The 14,986-nt window shown below is 31.5% G+C and overlaps 1 protein-coding gene across 1 annotated transcript; it reads left to right on the top strand.

Moving 5' to 3' along the window:
• The first annotated feature begins 5,337 nt into the window (after positions 1–5,337).
• On the top strand, positions 5,338–7,442 carry LOC122308774 (zinc finger CCCH domain-containing protein 15 homolog). Its single transcript, XM_043121979.1, has 2 exons — positions 5,338–5,505; positions 7,142–7,442. Exons 1-2 carry the CDS (start codon positions 5,407–5,409, stop codon positions 7,274–7,276), a joined length of 234 nt encoding a protein of 77 aa, XP_042977913.1. The 5' UTR covers positions 5,338–5,406; the 3' UTR covers positions 7,277–7,442.
• Positions 7,443–14,986: the final 7,544 nt, after the last annotated feature.

The following is a 14,986-nucleotide window of genomic DNA, read 5'->3' as shown; positions in this document are numbered from 1 at the left end:
TTATGTTTTGGTTAATTTCTAACCATATGATCTTGAATTAGAAGCTTATATATGTTTTAGGACATCTTTTTAAACCATATGATGGTTTGGTTTGAAGATCATATATTTATAAGTCATAGATCAAGAGATTTATCAAAACTAGTTGAGGGAAAAGTTTATGTTTTTGGACTAAGTGTAAAACCAAAAACTCCAAATGTTATTTTGTGATTTTGGTGACTTTAGTTTGATGATTTAAAGCATGGTTGATGTTAGGATGATATTATGAATATGTTAGAAGTAAGATTTGATTTTTGAAATTCTTGGAGATGTTTTGATTTAAGGTCAAAACTTGTGATTCAAGTGCTTGGATCTTTTTACAAAAAAGTTTGGTGTTGATTATTAGTTTTTTCTAAATGGATGTTTTAAGTATGGTTTTGAACTTAGGATTGGAAGATGTTTGTTGCAAAATTTTGGTTTAAGCATAAGTTTTGAAGTTGGAAGGAATTGCAACAAAAATAAAGGGAAATGGCATATGCATGTTTCGACCATAGTGTGTTCTTCATAGTTGTGTTTTGTTTTAAATTTTTCTGAGTTGATATTTAAGTTTAGGACAAGATTTACATGAGGAATGTAAATTTTAGAAACTTTTGGAGTTAGTATGCAAAATCCTTAAGTTATGGGTAAAACGGTCATTTTCCCACATGTAGAGAGTAAAATGAAAATTTTACTCTTTAAGTTAGTATTTTCCATATTTCAAATTATTAGTGATTTAGTTCTAACTTTTAGAATCACTAATTACAGTTCCTCGTGATCGCATTTGAAGTTTTATAAGAAACGCGGAGATCGAGGTAAGTTAGCTTTTAACTTACTAGCAGTCTACTGTGTATGTGTGCTAAGTAAAAGAATTACAGTGTATGTATGTATGTTATCATATATGTCATGCTATGCCAAGTTATCATGTAATTGTCTATTATACAGAATTTATTCTGTCATCAATTTTTATCTGTTGCACAATATATTCTGTCATGTATTACTATACATTACAAATATGTCATGCTAAATATGTTGTTTGTTATATGTTATGCCATGTTACGAAATGTTACTATCTCAAGTTGGTTATGTATTTCAAATTATGTTCAAGTCACGTTATGTTACGTCAGGCCTTCAGTCCTTTCATATTCCAGTCACGTTTCATCTTGAGTATATTCAGTTTATGTAGAATACATGGGGCCACAACAACTGTGGAGTATGTATTTAACTGCATAGTGATGTATAGAATACATGGGGCCACAACAACTGTGGAGTATGTATTTACACATAGAATACATGGGGCCACAACAACTGTGGAGTATGTATTTTTAATGTTAAGTCAAGTTTGTGTAGAATACATGGGGCCACAACAACTGTGGAGTATGTATTCACACGTAGAATACATGGGGCCACAACAACTGTGGAGTATGTATTTTTCATGTTAATTCAAGTTTCAGAGCAAGTTCATGCTAAGTCAAGTTTCAGATCAAGTTTATGTCAAGTCAAGTTCAGTTCATGATTCATTTTAAGCTATGTCAATTATGCTATGTTGTACGTTAAGTTATGCTTTAATTACTTATAAATTTGATTATGCATTTATGCTTTTACTGTCATACATGCATCATTAGTCTGTATGGAAGTTTTTTGTTAACTTGCTGAGATTTGTAATCAAATCTCACTGTGGTAGTCCCAACTACCATTCCCCCCGAATGGTAGATCTTATTACAGGACCTGAAGGAGGATCAGGAGCTGACCAACTAGACACAGTCGACTGAACGACGGTGCGTCGTTAATGTTAATATAGTAGTTAAATTACTACTTGTACGATGGAGTTGCATCTCCAGTACTTTTGGATCATAACTATTTTGGAATAGTGCTGTGATCTTAGTTATTCAATGGATCTTTATGTATGAAGTATGTTTTAAGTATTGGGATATTTTCAGTTTGGTGCATAGTATTGCTAAAGAAAAAAATTATCCGCTGCGAATATTGCATAATGTTAGATGCATGTTAGGATTATTGCATCTTATATGTCATGAACGGGGGCAGGTAACCTTGTGTTGCATGTCTCGACGCTTCAAATGTCCGTCCGATCCCAAACGGAATTTGGGAGCGTCACATTTGTAATCAAATCTCACTGTGGTAGTCCCAACTACCATTCCCCCCGAATGGTAGATCTTGTTACAGGACCTGAAGGAGGATCAGGAGCTGACCAACTAGACACAGTCGACTGAACGACGGTGCGTCGTTAATGTTAATATAGTAGTTAAATTACTACTTGTACGATGGAGTTGCATCTCCAGTACTTTTGGATCATAACTATTTTGGAATAGTGCTATGATCTTAGTTATTCAATGGATCTTTATGTATGAAGTATGTTTTAAGTATTTGGGATATTTTCAATTTGGTGCATAGTATTGCTAAAGAAAAAAATTATCCGCTGCGAATATTGCATAATGTTAGATGCATGTTAGGATTATTGCATCTTATATGTCATGAACGGGGGCAGGTAACCTTGTGTTGCATGTCTCGACGCTTCAAATGTCCTTCCAATCCCAAACGGAATTTGGGGGCGTCACAATAATATTCCACATCGTATTGTCAATAATGGTGTTATTTATGGACCTTCTAGGTTCCATCCAAACTCAAAATAAATCTCCAAAAAGAAAATATTCAGACCATTGAATATTCAAGTAATAAATCATATTTTTAGCCAAAACTCATCTAAGTGTTATTGTAACACCTGCTGATGCACCTCATATTTGAGGCTGAGTAATTATATCCTTACTATTTCACTACTACCTATTTACTATTTTAATTTACGGGGCTTTATTATTTTTTTCTTCAGCTCTACCTTCTACCCTTCTGTGATGGAGAGGAGGCTCCATTTGCCTCATCTAGTTCGCCATGGTGATGAGAGGTGGGAATGAGATTATAATTATGAATTTTAAAAGGAAAACGAAACTAGCAGAAAGATTTGAATCTCAGAGTGGGTGAAGGGACTGATCTGCATGTTTCTAAAGCTAAGAGATTTGAATCTCTGATAGTCGAGCATAAAAATTATGACAGAATGTAGATCAAAAGGGCAAAAGATAGAATATAAGGAAAAAATAAAAAATAAAGTCACGTAAGTTTGGATAGTAAACGAGTAGTAGTAGGGCGGTAAAGGTATCATTACTCGGCGGCACTTAGGCTATACTTTCCTTAGAGCATTCTCATTAGATCATATAAATGTAAATATAAAATTTATATAACATCACAGGATTTTACATTTGGCAATTCCATTCAAAACTTATTTCTACATTAGATTATCTATCTATTAGTTAAAATAATAACAAAATATTATCAATTTAATTTAATTTTTTTTTAAATTCTATTAGTTTTGTTTCTAAATTAAGAGCTACAAGGAAATATTAATGTTATACAATAGGAGACTTGGATAAAGAGAAGAAATTAATAAACTTGGAGAATACATCATAACTTATCCAACTATAAACATTCTGGAGTATACATCAATCTAACTTATCCAGCTACAAACTTGGAGTATACACCATATATATCCTGGAACTCATGTGTACAAACATTCATGATATAACTATTAATTGAAAAAAACACATATAACCTACATCAATTCCACAAAACCAATTATGGGACATTCCACAATTCCAAATCTGGTAAAAAAACTATCATCACAAAACCAAATTCCACATCACAAAACTATTATCACTAATGTTTAGCACATTTGGTTTTACATAAGAGTTTTGCTACATACAAACACAGTTGCGCACTAATCTGTATACCAATACTGATTTATTCATACTTAAAATTTACATTAACACTGTTTTCAATAAAATTTACTTTTTAACCAATCACATCATATTAGTATACAGATTAGTACACAATTATACTTGCAACTATATTTTTCCTTTACATAATTAGCAGATATGGTGATAGATACATTTTCACCACAAAAATCAATCCACCACAAAAGATAAAGACATCGCTCAATTATAAAATTAAAAGTGGGGTAACAACATATGGTCACATAGTTGCTGCCAAACTTGTGATGTGGCCTTCGTACCTTCAGCTTCAGCTTGTGATAGTTGGATCACCATATTATCATGTATACTATTGAACAGGGTGCTGTCTTCCCCTTGTCCATCACTTTGCAAAAAAGTGGCGAAGAATGGATCCGAATCAAATGAAGACTCCATCCTTAAATAATTTAAAATTCATCATAAAACTTGAATATAAATTTTAAACAACATCAAAATAATTAAGAGATATAATTAAAAGAGGCTGCACATAATTAAATGAGTGTTCAAATCAAATTTAGACACGTCACATGAGAATGAGGCAGCAATATTTCTCTTCCTACTCCCAAACATTAATAATCAATATTGCTCTCACACGAATAATGCTGTATATAATTATTTTTTCATATTTCTTATACACTTCACTAATATGATTAGTTGTATTATTTTTTAAATACTCAATTAATCACATCAATAAAGTGTACAAAAAAGTTGTAAAAATAATTTCATATAGAATTTTTATTGTTCATAAATAGAATAATATTATAAGTATTTATAATTTTATTTGCTATTTATTTATAATTATCATTTCATTAATTTTTTTAAATTTAAATATTATAATTTTCAACATATTAATATAAATATTGTTTTATAAATTTTTCTTTTCAGTATATGTTAGTTATATATAATTGGTCTACTGGCCCTGGTATAGTAAACAAAGATAAGTTAGAGTACTCTCATTGGATTATTCTTATCCAAAACTAAAGCCTATTTTTATCTATTAGACATAAAAACTACTTGCAATAGATTATTTATAATCAAATTTCTTAACTTTTAGTTACAGTACATGTAAAGATAAAATCAAATTTGATAGTTACTGTTCTACAAATAAATCTTTATTTTATTATTTTTTAAGTCTCTTTTCTTTGATAGTTACTTTTTTTAAAATTTTTGTTATTTTTAATCCATAATTTAATTAAAATATGATTACTAATTAACATATAATAAATAAAATAATAAAATATGATAAAATAAAATTAAATAATAATTAAAAAAATTAAATACTTTTTAATTTATTAATTATTACTATATAATAAATAAACAGATAATTTAATGTAAAAATTTAATATAAATAATTAATCAAATTTATCTTATATTATTTTATTATTATATAATAAAAAAATAATTATTTTAATATAAAAATTTATGTAAATGAAATATTTAATATTTAAATTTATCTTATTTTCATAAAAAATGTCCTTTTACATGTGGATAAAACAATGAGTGCTCTTACGCGTGAGACCGCAGTCAGTCCCAAGCACGCCATCACATAGACCATCCGTTTGGAAGAAAAGAAAAGAGAATGGGAGCGGAAGGGGAAGAGCAGGAAAAGCAGGGAAATCAGAATCCAAAACCCAACTCCATTACGCCGGCCCAGTTCCTCTCTTGGAAAAGGCAGAAGGTCCTATCCGATTTTTTTTTTTTATTTAATCTTTTTCTCTCAGGTCTCCGCTAGGGTTTTCCCTCTCCACTTTTTATTTAGGTCGTATTGTCCCCACAGTATGTTACGCTTACTGTGATAATTGCTTCATGGTTTTCCTGTTAGCCGTTTGAGGAGTTCATATTCATGAAAACGGAGAATTAGGGTTTTTTTCTTTTTTTTTTTTGTGTTCTGTTCTTATTAATTAATATTTTGGTTTGGATGATTTGCATATTTTTTCGGGAATGGTAGCTTGTGTGCTATTATTACCGTTCTTGTTCACGTTAATTAGCTTTAGACTAGTAGCAATTTAATAATAGCGGGAATAAGGAAGATTAGCATCTGGCCCGGTTGATATATCTCTCTGGTTCTAGGAACGATTGGGGTTAAGACTTTATAGAAGCTTAGATTAGATGCTGGAGAAGTGGTAGTGGTGGGTGAGATTTATAGTACCATACGCATTTAGTTGAGACATGGTGTAGGCGCTTCAAAGGTTTCCATTGATATAGAGCCACGTGCACATACCTCCAATAATGAGTTACATTCCCAAGGAAGTAGGGAGCAGAAACTTTTCTTTTGGAGGTAAAGGGCTGGAAGGGATGAGACTCCTAACGGTGGCTCTGAGATGGCAGACTTTGAGAAGGGAATCACCCCCACTAACCCCATAGATTCAGCTACTGCTCCACTGCCATATAAGTGTTGTGGGATACGAACCCATTAATCGAGCAGAGAAAGTGTATTTACCACTCATCTTCCGCTTAGTTGCTTGTTTGATTGTTGTATTTCAAGGTTATGATTTATATGTGGCTTTTGATGTTAGGACCTGTCGGTTCTCATACCACCCTGACCCAGTAATCTCACTTCTTAGCCAAAGAAACAAACCATCTCATTAGACCTACATTTTTATGAAGAAATTTTCTGAGTTATCCTGCTAGAAAGGGCAATACTTCTTGTATACTTGGGCTATGCCTATTTCTCATCAATAAAATTCCTATCTACTGATTCAAAGGAAGGTGCAATAGAACTTATAAATATTGGAAATGGTCTTTAAAGTACAAACGAAATTGACAGATGGAGAAAAAAGTTTGCCTCTAGCCCCAACGTACACAAGTGATCAATGATGCTGTTTCTTGTGACAAAGAGAAACCATATTGGCTGATTGAAGTGGTAGATTCTTGAGGCACTGCTAGCTTGCTAATTTGAATTTTGCCTGGTGCTTACTTTGGAGATCAGTAGGGGCTTACCATTAATTATCTGAGTGATTTATCATGTCATTTCTATGCCATCATGGGAAGATGATATCGAACACTATCGGCAGTGTTCCAATGCATAGCAGGGCATTCATCAGATGGTGTGTGCCCTGCTGCTACTCGCAAGGTTTTTACCTCCAATTCACATCTGGACTGATACGGGAAATTAGATGTTGTGCTGAACCATATTTGTAGACTTAAATGTTATCTTGAACATGGTTGCTTGACCAACTAGGATGGTTAATTAGCATTGCATGTTTTGAAGTGTCTGGATGTGCAATCTGGTTTCTTTAACCTGCTTTAGGATTCGTTGCCCAGCCACACTGACATTTCTAATGGTTTTTTAAAACGTATGTACTTTAATGCAGGATTCAGATGCATCAGCTAGAAAAGCCGAAGCAGCTAGAAAACGTGAAGAGGATATCGCTGCAGGAACAGTCCAGATGAATGGCCGGGAGTTGTTTGCGCATGAGCCTTGGGTGTTTGATAACACCCGTTATTGAGTTGCTCCTGCGAAGAATTATATGATTCAGCTATACAATTTCGACTTTAGTGATTCTTTTCATGATGTTGACTTCCTATCTTGCTTTGCTTTACTTTTCAGTTATGCTGCCTTTTTTCTTTTTCCTTTTTTTTGAGAATATACAAGTTATCGTGCTTTGCTGGGAACAGTAGTCTGCATTTATTCACAGGTTCTCATGAAGAACCTCATGCCAGAGAAGCACTGTATTCAATCATCAATACCAGAAGCCAATGGCCGCATCACTAATAGACGCTCGTGTGGAATGTTGCCCTGTAAAAGATATATTTTGTTTTTATCGATCCCTGTAAAAGATTTATAAAGTATACATAACTTAAAAGTAAGAGATATCTCATGCTCTGAATGATTAAAATACAAAAAACGGTGTAGCCCACTTCTAATTGTTTTCTTTCTTGTCCAGTTCATCTTTGTCATTTAGATTGGAGATGGAATGTCTCTATCATTTCTCACAAGTTTATATTTCTTCCTTCTGGCAGTTACACATAAACTGGTAATGGTTGAACTTGTGCGCCCCAATAAAACCCATAAGAGCATTCCCTCCAATTAAACCCCCTAAGAGATTCCTAATTTGTTTCTTTATCCTATCTTTTAAAAGACATCTCTAAAGTCTATTTTTTCTATTTTATATATTGACTTACACTAGTTTATTTATTTTTTCTCTATATCACTTAAATGTTATATTTTTTTTTTTTATTTAAGATATTTCTTCCAACTCTCGATGATATCTTTTTATCATTTGATATTTGCAATATCTTCCTGTATAATATCATATAATTATGTTTTATTTCATATTAATCTAAATTTATAAGTCACACTAAAATTTAAATTGATTCAAAATATAAAAAAGAGATTATATTTTGATTTTATGACATCCAATAATTTTCAATTCTATTTTGCATTTTGAGAATTTTACCAGAAATTAAACAGATCTACAAGATTGGAGTTTTGCAAAGAGATAGAAAGCAAGGTGTAGTGCCTATATAACACTATTGATTTGCAATGGAAAATGGAGTGCTCGATGGCAGCATGAACAAAAGCTCTCCCCGGAAAAGCATGGCGCCTAACATATTGGGTCCGGAAGTAAACAGAGGAAAAAGAAGTGGAGGATGAAGAGGCCAGACCACCGACCTGAAGAAAAAGCCGAAGCCATTGATCATAGCACTGCAACGTCAATGGCCAATGACAACAAAGCTGGAGTAACGTGGGAGATGGGATGCCGCCAAACGAGAGGGCTGAAGTGAAAACAAAGAGAGTAAAAGGGAAACGGGAAGGAAAAGATAAAAAAAAAACAAAAAATAAAAACTGTTTAGAGGGTGAACAGTACCGCTACATGTAGATAAATTCGAAATACAATTGAGATATATGATCTGTTTGAAGTTGTTTTCAGACAAATAGTTACACATTTACAGTTTTTATGTATTTTACAAAATCTGTTGGAAATGCTCTAACCGAACTCTATTATGCACCGTTTTAAAAGTCGAGAGGTCACAGTAGAAATCTCAATCGTCTTCCTCGAGAGAACTTTATTCTCAGAACTCAAATCCTAAAAGCTTTGGTGGTCTCTATACACAAATAACATGCTGTTGTTTTTTGTGCTTTGGTTGTTATTGGTTACTTTATCAGTGTTCTTGGAGTGCAAACAATGGCACCTGGGAGTGAAATTATAAGAGGTCGGCATGCCTAACTGTTGTATTATAAAAATTGAGTAGACAGGTCACCTACGAGGATACCAGTCAGACTTTGGGTCATTGCAATTGAAATTCTCAATGTATCACTATAAAATCACAAAATTATCTATCATTTTCATTAAACAAATTGGTTGGATCTCAATATTATGATTATTAAATAAATTAAATATTTAAAGAAAATAAATAAACTTGCACAACACAATGATAGGTTACGAACAGAAACCGTTTAAAGAATTCTTTAAATGCAAAACTCTACAAGGTAGCTAAACTCAGGAAAGTCAATTTTATTATTTGAAAATCAATTACAAGTAATTCTCAATTACAAAATCTTTGTAACTTAACTCTCTTACTTGTCCAAACAAATGACTCATTTGTCGTCTATCGCAGTAGTAGCTAGAAGCTTTAGTGATCTTCAAACTATTGACTTCCTTCCTGGAACTCTAGTGGTTGAAATCCAATCAATGATCATTTACACTTGAAACACAATCACACTCAAAGAGAGATCACAAATATGAAAATTCACTAAGAAATTTTCTCACCAAAATATGCACTAGAAAGTGCTCTAGAAAATATGTAGATCTGAATATTTGCAAATTCTAACTAATAGGATCTCTTAAATAAACAATTTGGAAAGAGTTCCAGATGAAGTAGGATTCTACTGACGGATAGAATCTGTCGCGAGGACGTCTCCTGAAGAATTGCTGACATTTCGCAATAACTCTCTTCTGCAATGATTGATTTCTATTTAATTTTTGTTATGGATAAATGCAGATTCTCATAAACTCAATTATTACCTCTAAGACTTCTAAATAAGCTCAATATTGTTTAGAGATAAAGTCGATAATTATTTTACATTCATCCAAAAATTAGAAATATAATGATAAGATAAACTCCGTCACTTAGTCATCTAATTCTAACCAACTTTTGCCTTCCCTTTGGCTAATTGGTGACAAAACCAAATTGATGAATGTAATATAAAACATATCAAAAGCACAAACAGCAAACTAAGAAACCGAGTAGAAATTCCAAGCAAATAATCAATAATAAAAACTTATATCCAGCAAAAATAAACAAATATCATCCAACTCCCCCTCAATAAATTCATTTCAGTGAATTCATTAAACTCTCACTTACTCAAACTGCCTCTAAATTTCACAATATCAAAATGTTTCAATTTGCTTTTCCAATACTCCCCCTTTTTGTCACTAATCTAACAAGACATGATGAACAACTCGGAATAATCTCAACTTTCCACACGGACCAATCACACTTATGTTCTAGTTATATGAGTAAGATAACCATAACAAATATGCACAAATAAGTAGTGTGACTTGATTAAGGAATAAACACAAACACTTAGTATGCACTAGGATAAAACCTACATGTATAATCACATAATTTACAAAAAGGCATCCTCAATACATGCATAAAATAATCTCATATGAACAAATATTTATGTATCCAAAGTATTCTAGTCCCAACATCAAACAACAATCAAAATCCTAATCTCCATATATATGTGTTGAGATCTAGAACTGGAAAGAGAGAATGATTGAAATAAACTCAAAATATTACCGTGATGGAGAGCCTTTAGTCAATAAACCTGGAATCGAGTATTTCTTCCAAGAAAATTGAATTAGATGTGGATGAGATAAGGAGGGCTAAGGCTCGTGTATGAGGAGTGTCGTGTGTTTGGATGAGTTTCCGTGCAAGTGAAGGGACAATTATGCCGAGGGGCTGGATGCATCTTTGTGACTTAAGTCACTTAAACTGTGCACGTGCTTTGTGCCTTAAAGTTTCACTGGGACTTATTCCAATAGATTAGAAACCAAGTTCCATACTTCTACTTTAGAATCATAATCATAAATATCAAACATTAATGCAATCACAAAATATATTTTATATTTTTATCACTTTATTTATTTTATTTTAAATAAAATAATAAGTAAATAAAAAATAAAAATAAAAATAAAAGAAAACTAAAAAATTAATATTTTTCTTATATATATAAACAATGAGGAAAATAACATGTTTTGATGCATCTCGATTCAAACATAGTGTTACTCAAAAAACATAGTGTTACTCACAAAATAAATTCATTAGAGTACACTTTTTTATTTGCAACAATCACTATGGATGTTCACTCCTCATAAGATCATCAATGTCAAAGTTCATGTGAGTGTGTGAGTGATCAAACTTATATAAGGTAGCAACTCTTTATTTCTTTTTCCTTTCAATATATTTTTTATAATATTATTCCTGAGTATTTTCTTCTTATAGATGCTTCTAAGAGATTGTCACTGATCTCAAAAGTCAAACTTTATGTTAGGGCCTAGATACAAGAGCATCTCCTCCAAACACTAATTTGAACAACCCCCTTTTTTTATATGTTCGTTTTTGTTGCTCATCTTTTTCAACAATGATTAAAGTAATGATTCTTTCTATAAAGAGTTAAGGAGATAAATCAGTAATGATTCTTTCTATAAAGAGTTAAGGAGATAAATCTGTGCAGGGTGTTAGTCTTTTTCCATAATGATTTAACACTAAATTTTTCTATATTGATCAACTCTTTGTATTTGGTAAGGGGAGAACTCTTTATTAATGTACTATGTTCAACTAGTATTAGTCAATTCAAGACATAGACCCCTTCTATGGTGAGCATCTCATTAAACAATATAACTTTAATCATAATATGCATACATATAAGTTCCTCACAGTGCTTTGTAATGAACTTTGCCAAAATAATCCATAAGGTTAGTATGCACAAAGTGAATTACACAAAATAGAGAGATGTATAGGTTCAAGAATTTATTAAGTAAGAACACAAGTGCTCAAACTTTGACATATCAAGCATGCACTTTCCTTAAAGAAAAATTTTAAACCAAACCAGAAAAATTAATATGTATATATATATACATATATATATGTTTTTTTTAATTCAAAAACTAAAAACAGACACATATGCAAAATAAGACAAAAAAAAAAAAATAACATGCATGTCCTGAATAATGATATGCAATGAATGCAAAAACATGTAAAAAGTCCTATCAATTAATATGACATGGTATCTTCTTTGACCACCTACTTTGATTTAAATTTTGACCTATTCATTTCATCAACATCACTTTGTATGATTTGTTCTTTATTTTGAAAGTAAATATCTACTAGTTTACCAAGTTTAAGACTTAAGAAGTTGATTTATTGACTCATATCACAAATTTGATTCTCTATACTCTTCCCTTTCCTTTTTGGGTTTCTTTCACCTTTATTTTTCTACACTTTATTCAAGTTAAAACAATATGACCAACAACACCACAATAATAAAAATAGGAATAAACTTACCTTGAATCGGTCTTTTCGGGATCGATTTTCCATGGAACTTTCTAAAAATATTTGACATTAAAATGACTTCTTTTGGATCATCCACCACTTGACTTCCGTTGACAAAGACAATACCCTTAAAGATAGTGGCAGCGGATTATGACGTTGTAAGATCTTTGTCTTGGAAAGTTGTGTATCCTAAGCTAAATCTATCACAACTTGACTTTTGAAAACTCAACATCTCATCTAATTTTTGTATTGCTGTTTTTTGCTTACACATTTGAACCTTTTTCAATTCTTTTTCTAGTACAACCTTTTGATCCTTTAATTTTGATACTTTAACACCAGAAATTTTTAATGTCTCAGAAAGATTGTTTTTCTCATTTTTCACGGTAGTAAATCTATTGTACATTTTTTTGTTGAGTTTTTTTAATTTGATCACTTCTTTACAAACATCATTGTATGCTTCCTGTAAACTTAATTTTTGGTCAGCATCAACAAGTGATACATCCGAATCACTGTAATCGCAACCACTTTCAGATTTTGTTAGTGCAATCTCAGAAAAGTCATTCACAATTGTAGAAAAAACTAAAAAAATATTTTTTATTATCAGAATATGGGTTAAACTTTCAAAATCAAAATTATCACTCAGTGTGACATTCAATGTTTTTTTCTTTACTTTTCTTAAAATTTGGACATTCAAATCTTATATGACCATATCCTAAGAATTCATGGCATTTTACTTTATCAATTTTTTCAGATTTTTCTTTATTTGATTTTTTAGAATAATTTTTTTTTGCAGAAAATTTTTTACCTCTTTTTTGCTTTCCACTAGATTTTTTATTATACATGAATTTTCTAAACTTTCTTACTATGAGATCTATATCCTTATTTTTAAAAAAATTTTATCAGAAAAATCATCTTGATTCTCTTTTATTATTTTGAAAACAATGGACTTACATTTTCTTGTTTGAGGAAGTGAAGATTCATATGTCTGTAAGGAACCGACCAGCTCTTCAAGTTAATTTATTGTATCCAAATTCCTACTTTTCTCAATGGCAGTAACCATAGGCCTTAATCTTTCAGGTAGAGACTTTAAAATCTTCCTCGCGACCCTTAAATCCTCTACTTTCTCACCGAGATTAAACCTGAAATTCACAATATCATTTAGTTTAGTATAAAAATCATTAAAACTGTCATCTTCCAACGTTTTAATCTATTTAAATTTTGAGGTTAGCATCTGCAATTTTGAGTTTTTTACTATTCTTGTACCTTCATATGTAACATCCAAAATATCTCAAGATTCTTAAACAATCTCACACATGGAGATTCTTTTAAATTCTTAGGGGGACACCGCTATGAAAATAGCGTTAAGTCCTTTGCTATTCCAATTGCAATTGTTGATTTCATCTTTCGTCCAAGCATCTACAGATATTATGGATTTAATCCATCATCATTCAACCAAATGTCATACACGTTCATCCAAATACTTGAGGAAAGCCCTCATACGAACTTTCCAATAAGCATAATTTTTCTCATCGAAGTGTTGTACAACATATAATGACGTCGATATGATCTACAAGGACACGGATCACATTGGAATAAGTGAACTTAACTATGATGCCAATTAAAATTCATAATATATCTCTGTAAAACCATGAAATTGTCTACCAATTTCTTTAAACAAATTGATTAAATCTTAATATTATGATTATTAAATGAATCAAATATTTAAAGAAAATAAATAAATTTGCACAACACTGTGATTGATTACGAAAGAAAACCATTTAAAGAACTATTTAACGGTAAAACCCTACGGGGCAACCAAATCTAGGAAAGTCAATCTTATTATTTGAAAATCAATTACAAGTAATTCTCAATTACAAAATCTTTGTAACTTGGCTTTCTTACTTGTCCAGACAAATGACTCATTTGTTTTCTACCACAGTAGCAACCAGAACTTTTGGTGATTTTCAAACTATTGACTTCCCTCCTAGAACTCCAATGGCAAAAATCTAATCAATGATCCTTCACACTCTCTTCTGCAGTAACTAATTTTTGTTCAGCTTCTATTTTGGATAAATGTAGATCATCTTGGACATAATTTTTACTTAAATGACTTATATAAATAACATCTAAGACTTATAAATAAATTCAATATTGTTTAGAGATAAAGTCGATAATTATTTTATATTTATCTAAAAATTACAAATATAATGATAAAATAAATCTTATTATTTAGTCTGAAGAAAACTGTGATTACAATCTTCAATTATTATACCTTTACACCAAGCTTTAGTACAAAAGTGAATACGGACTCATTTACAACATAAATAAGGGATGTCAGCTTTGTCCCCTCACCATTCATGATAACTCATTCCAAGTATAAAAAATAAAAGACTCCCTGAACTCTTGATTTTGCCAAGCTATTGGCAACTTGATTGACCCCTCTGTAATTATACTGGACCATAACATTACTTTTACTTTTCAACTCCTCAAACTAGTCACATAACTCCGCAAATACCACGGACAATGCTCTATATTCTGAAGCTATTGGACCACCACTTGGGAATCAAAATTAACCTCTACTAGTAGATGGTTTAGTTGGATGCAAGCTTTAAGTCTTTCTACAACTGTTCTTAGTTCAACCCTATTATTTGTAC

This window comes from Carya illinoinensis, chromosome 5, assembly GCF_018687715.1.
Source record: "Carya illinoinensis cultivar Pawnee chromosome 5, C.illinoinensisPawnee_v1, whole genome shotgun sequence".
Lineage (NCBI taxonomy): Eukaryota > Viridiplantae > Streptophyta > Magnoliopsida > Fagales > Juglandaceae > Carya > Carya illinoinensis.
This window is presented reverse-complemented; position numbering and strand designations above follow the sequence as displayed.

Excerpts from the sequence above, each read along its gene's own strand:
- LOC122308774 (XM_043121979.1), top strand. The coding sequence starts at position 5,407 with ATGGGAGCGGAAGGGGAAGAGCAGGAAAAGCAGGGAAATCAGAATCCA. Across the intron at positions 5,506-7,141 it reads TCTCTTGGAAAAGGCAGAAG|GATTCAGATGCATCAGCTAG; the intron begins GTCCTATCCGAT and ends ACTTTAATGCAG.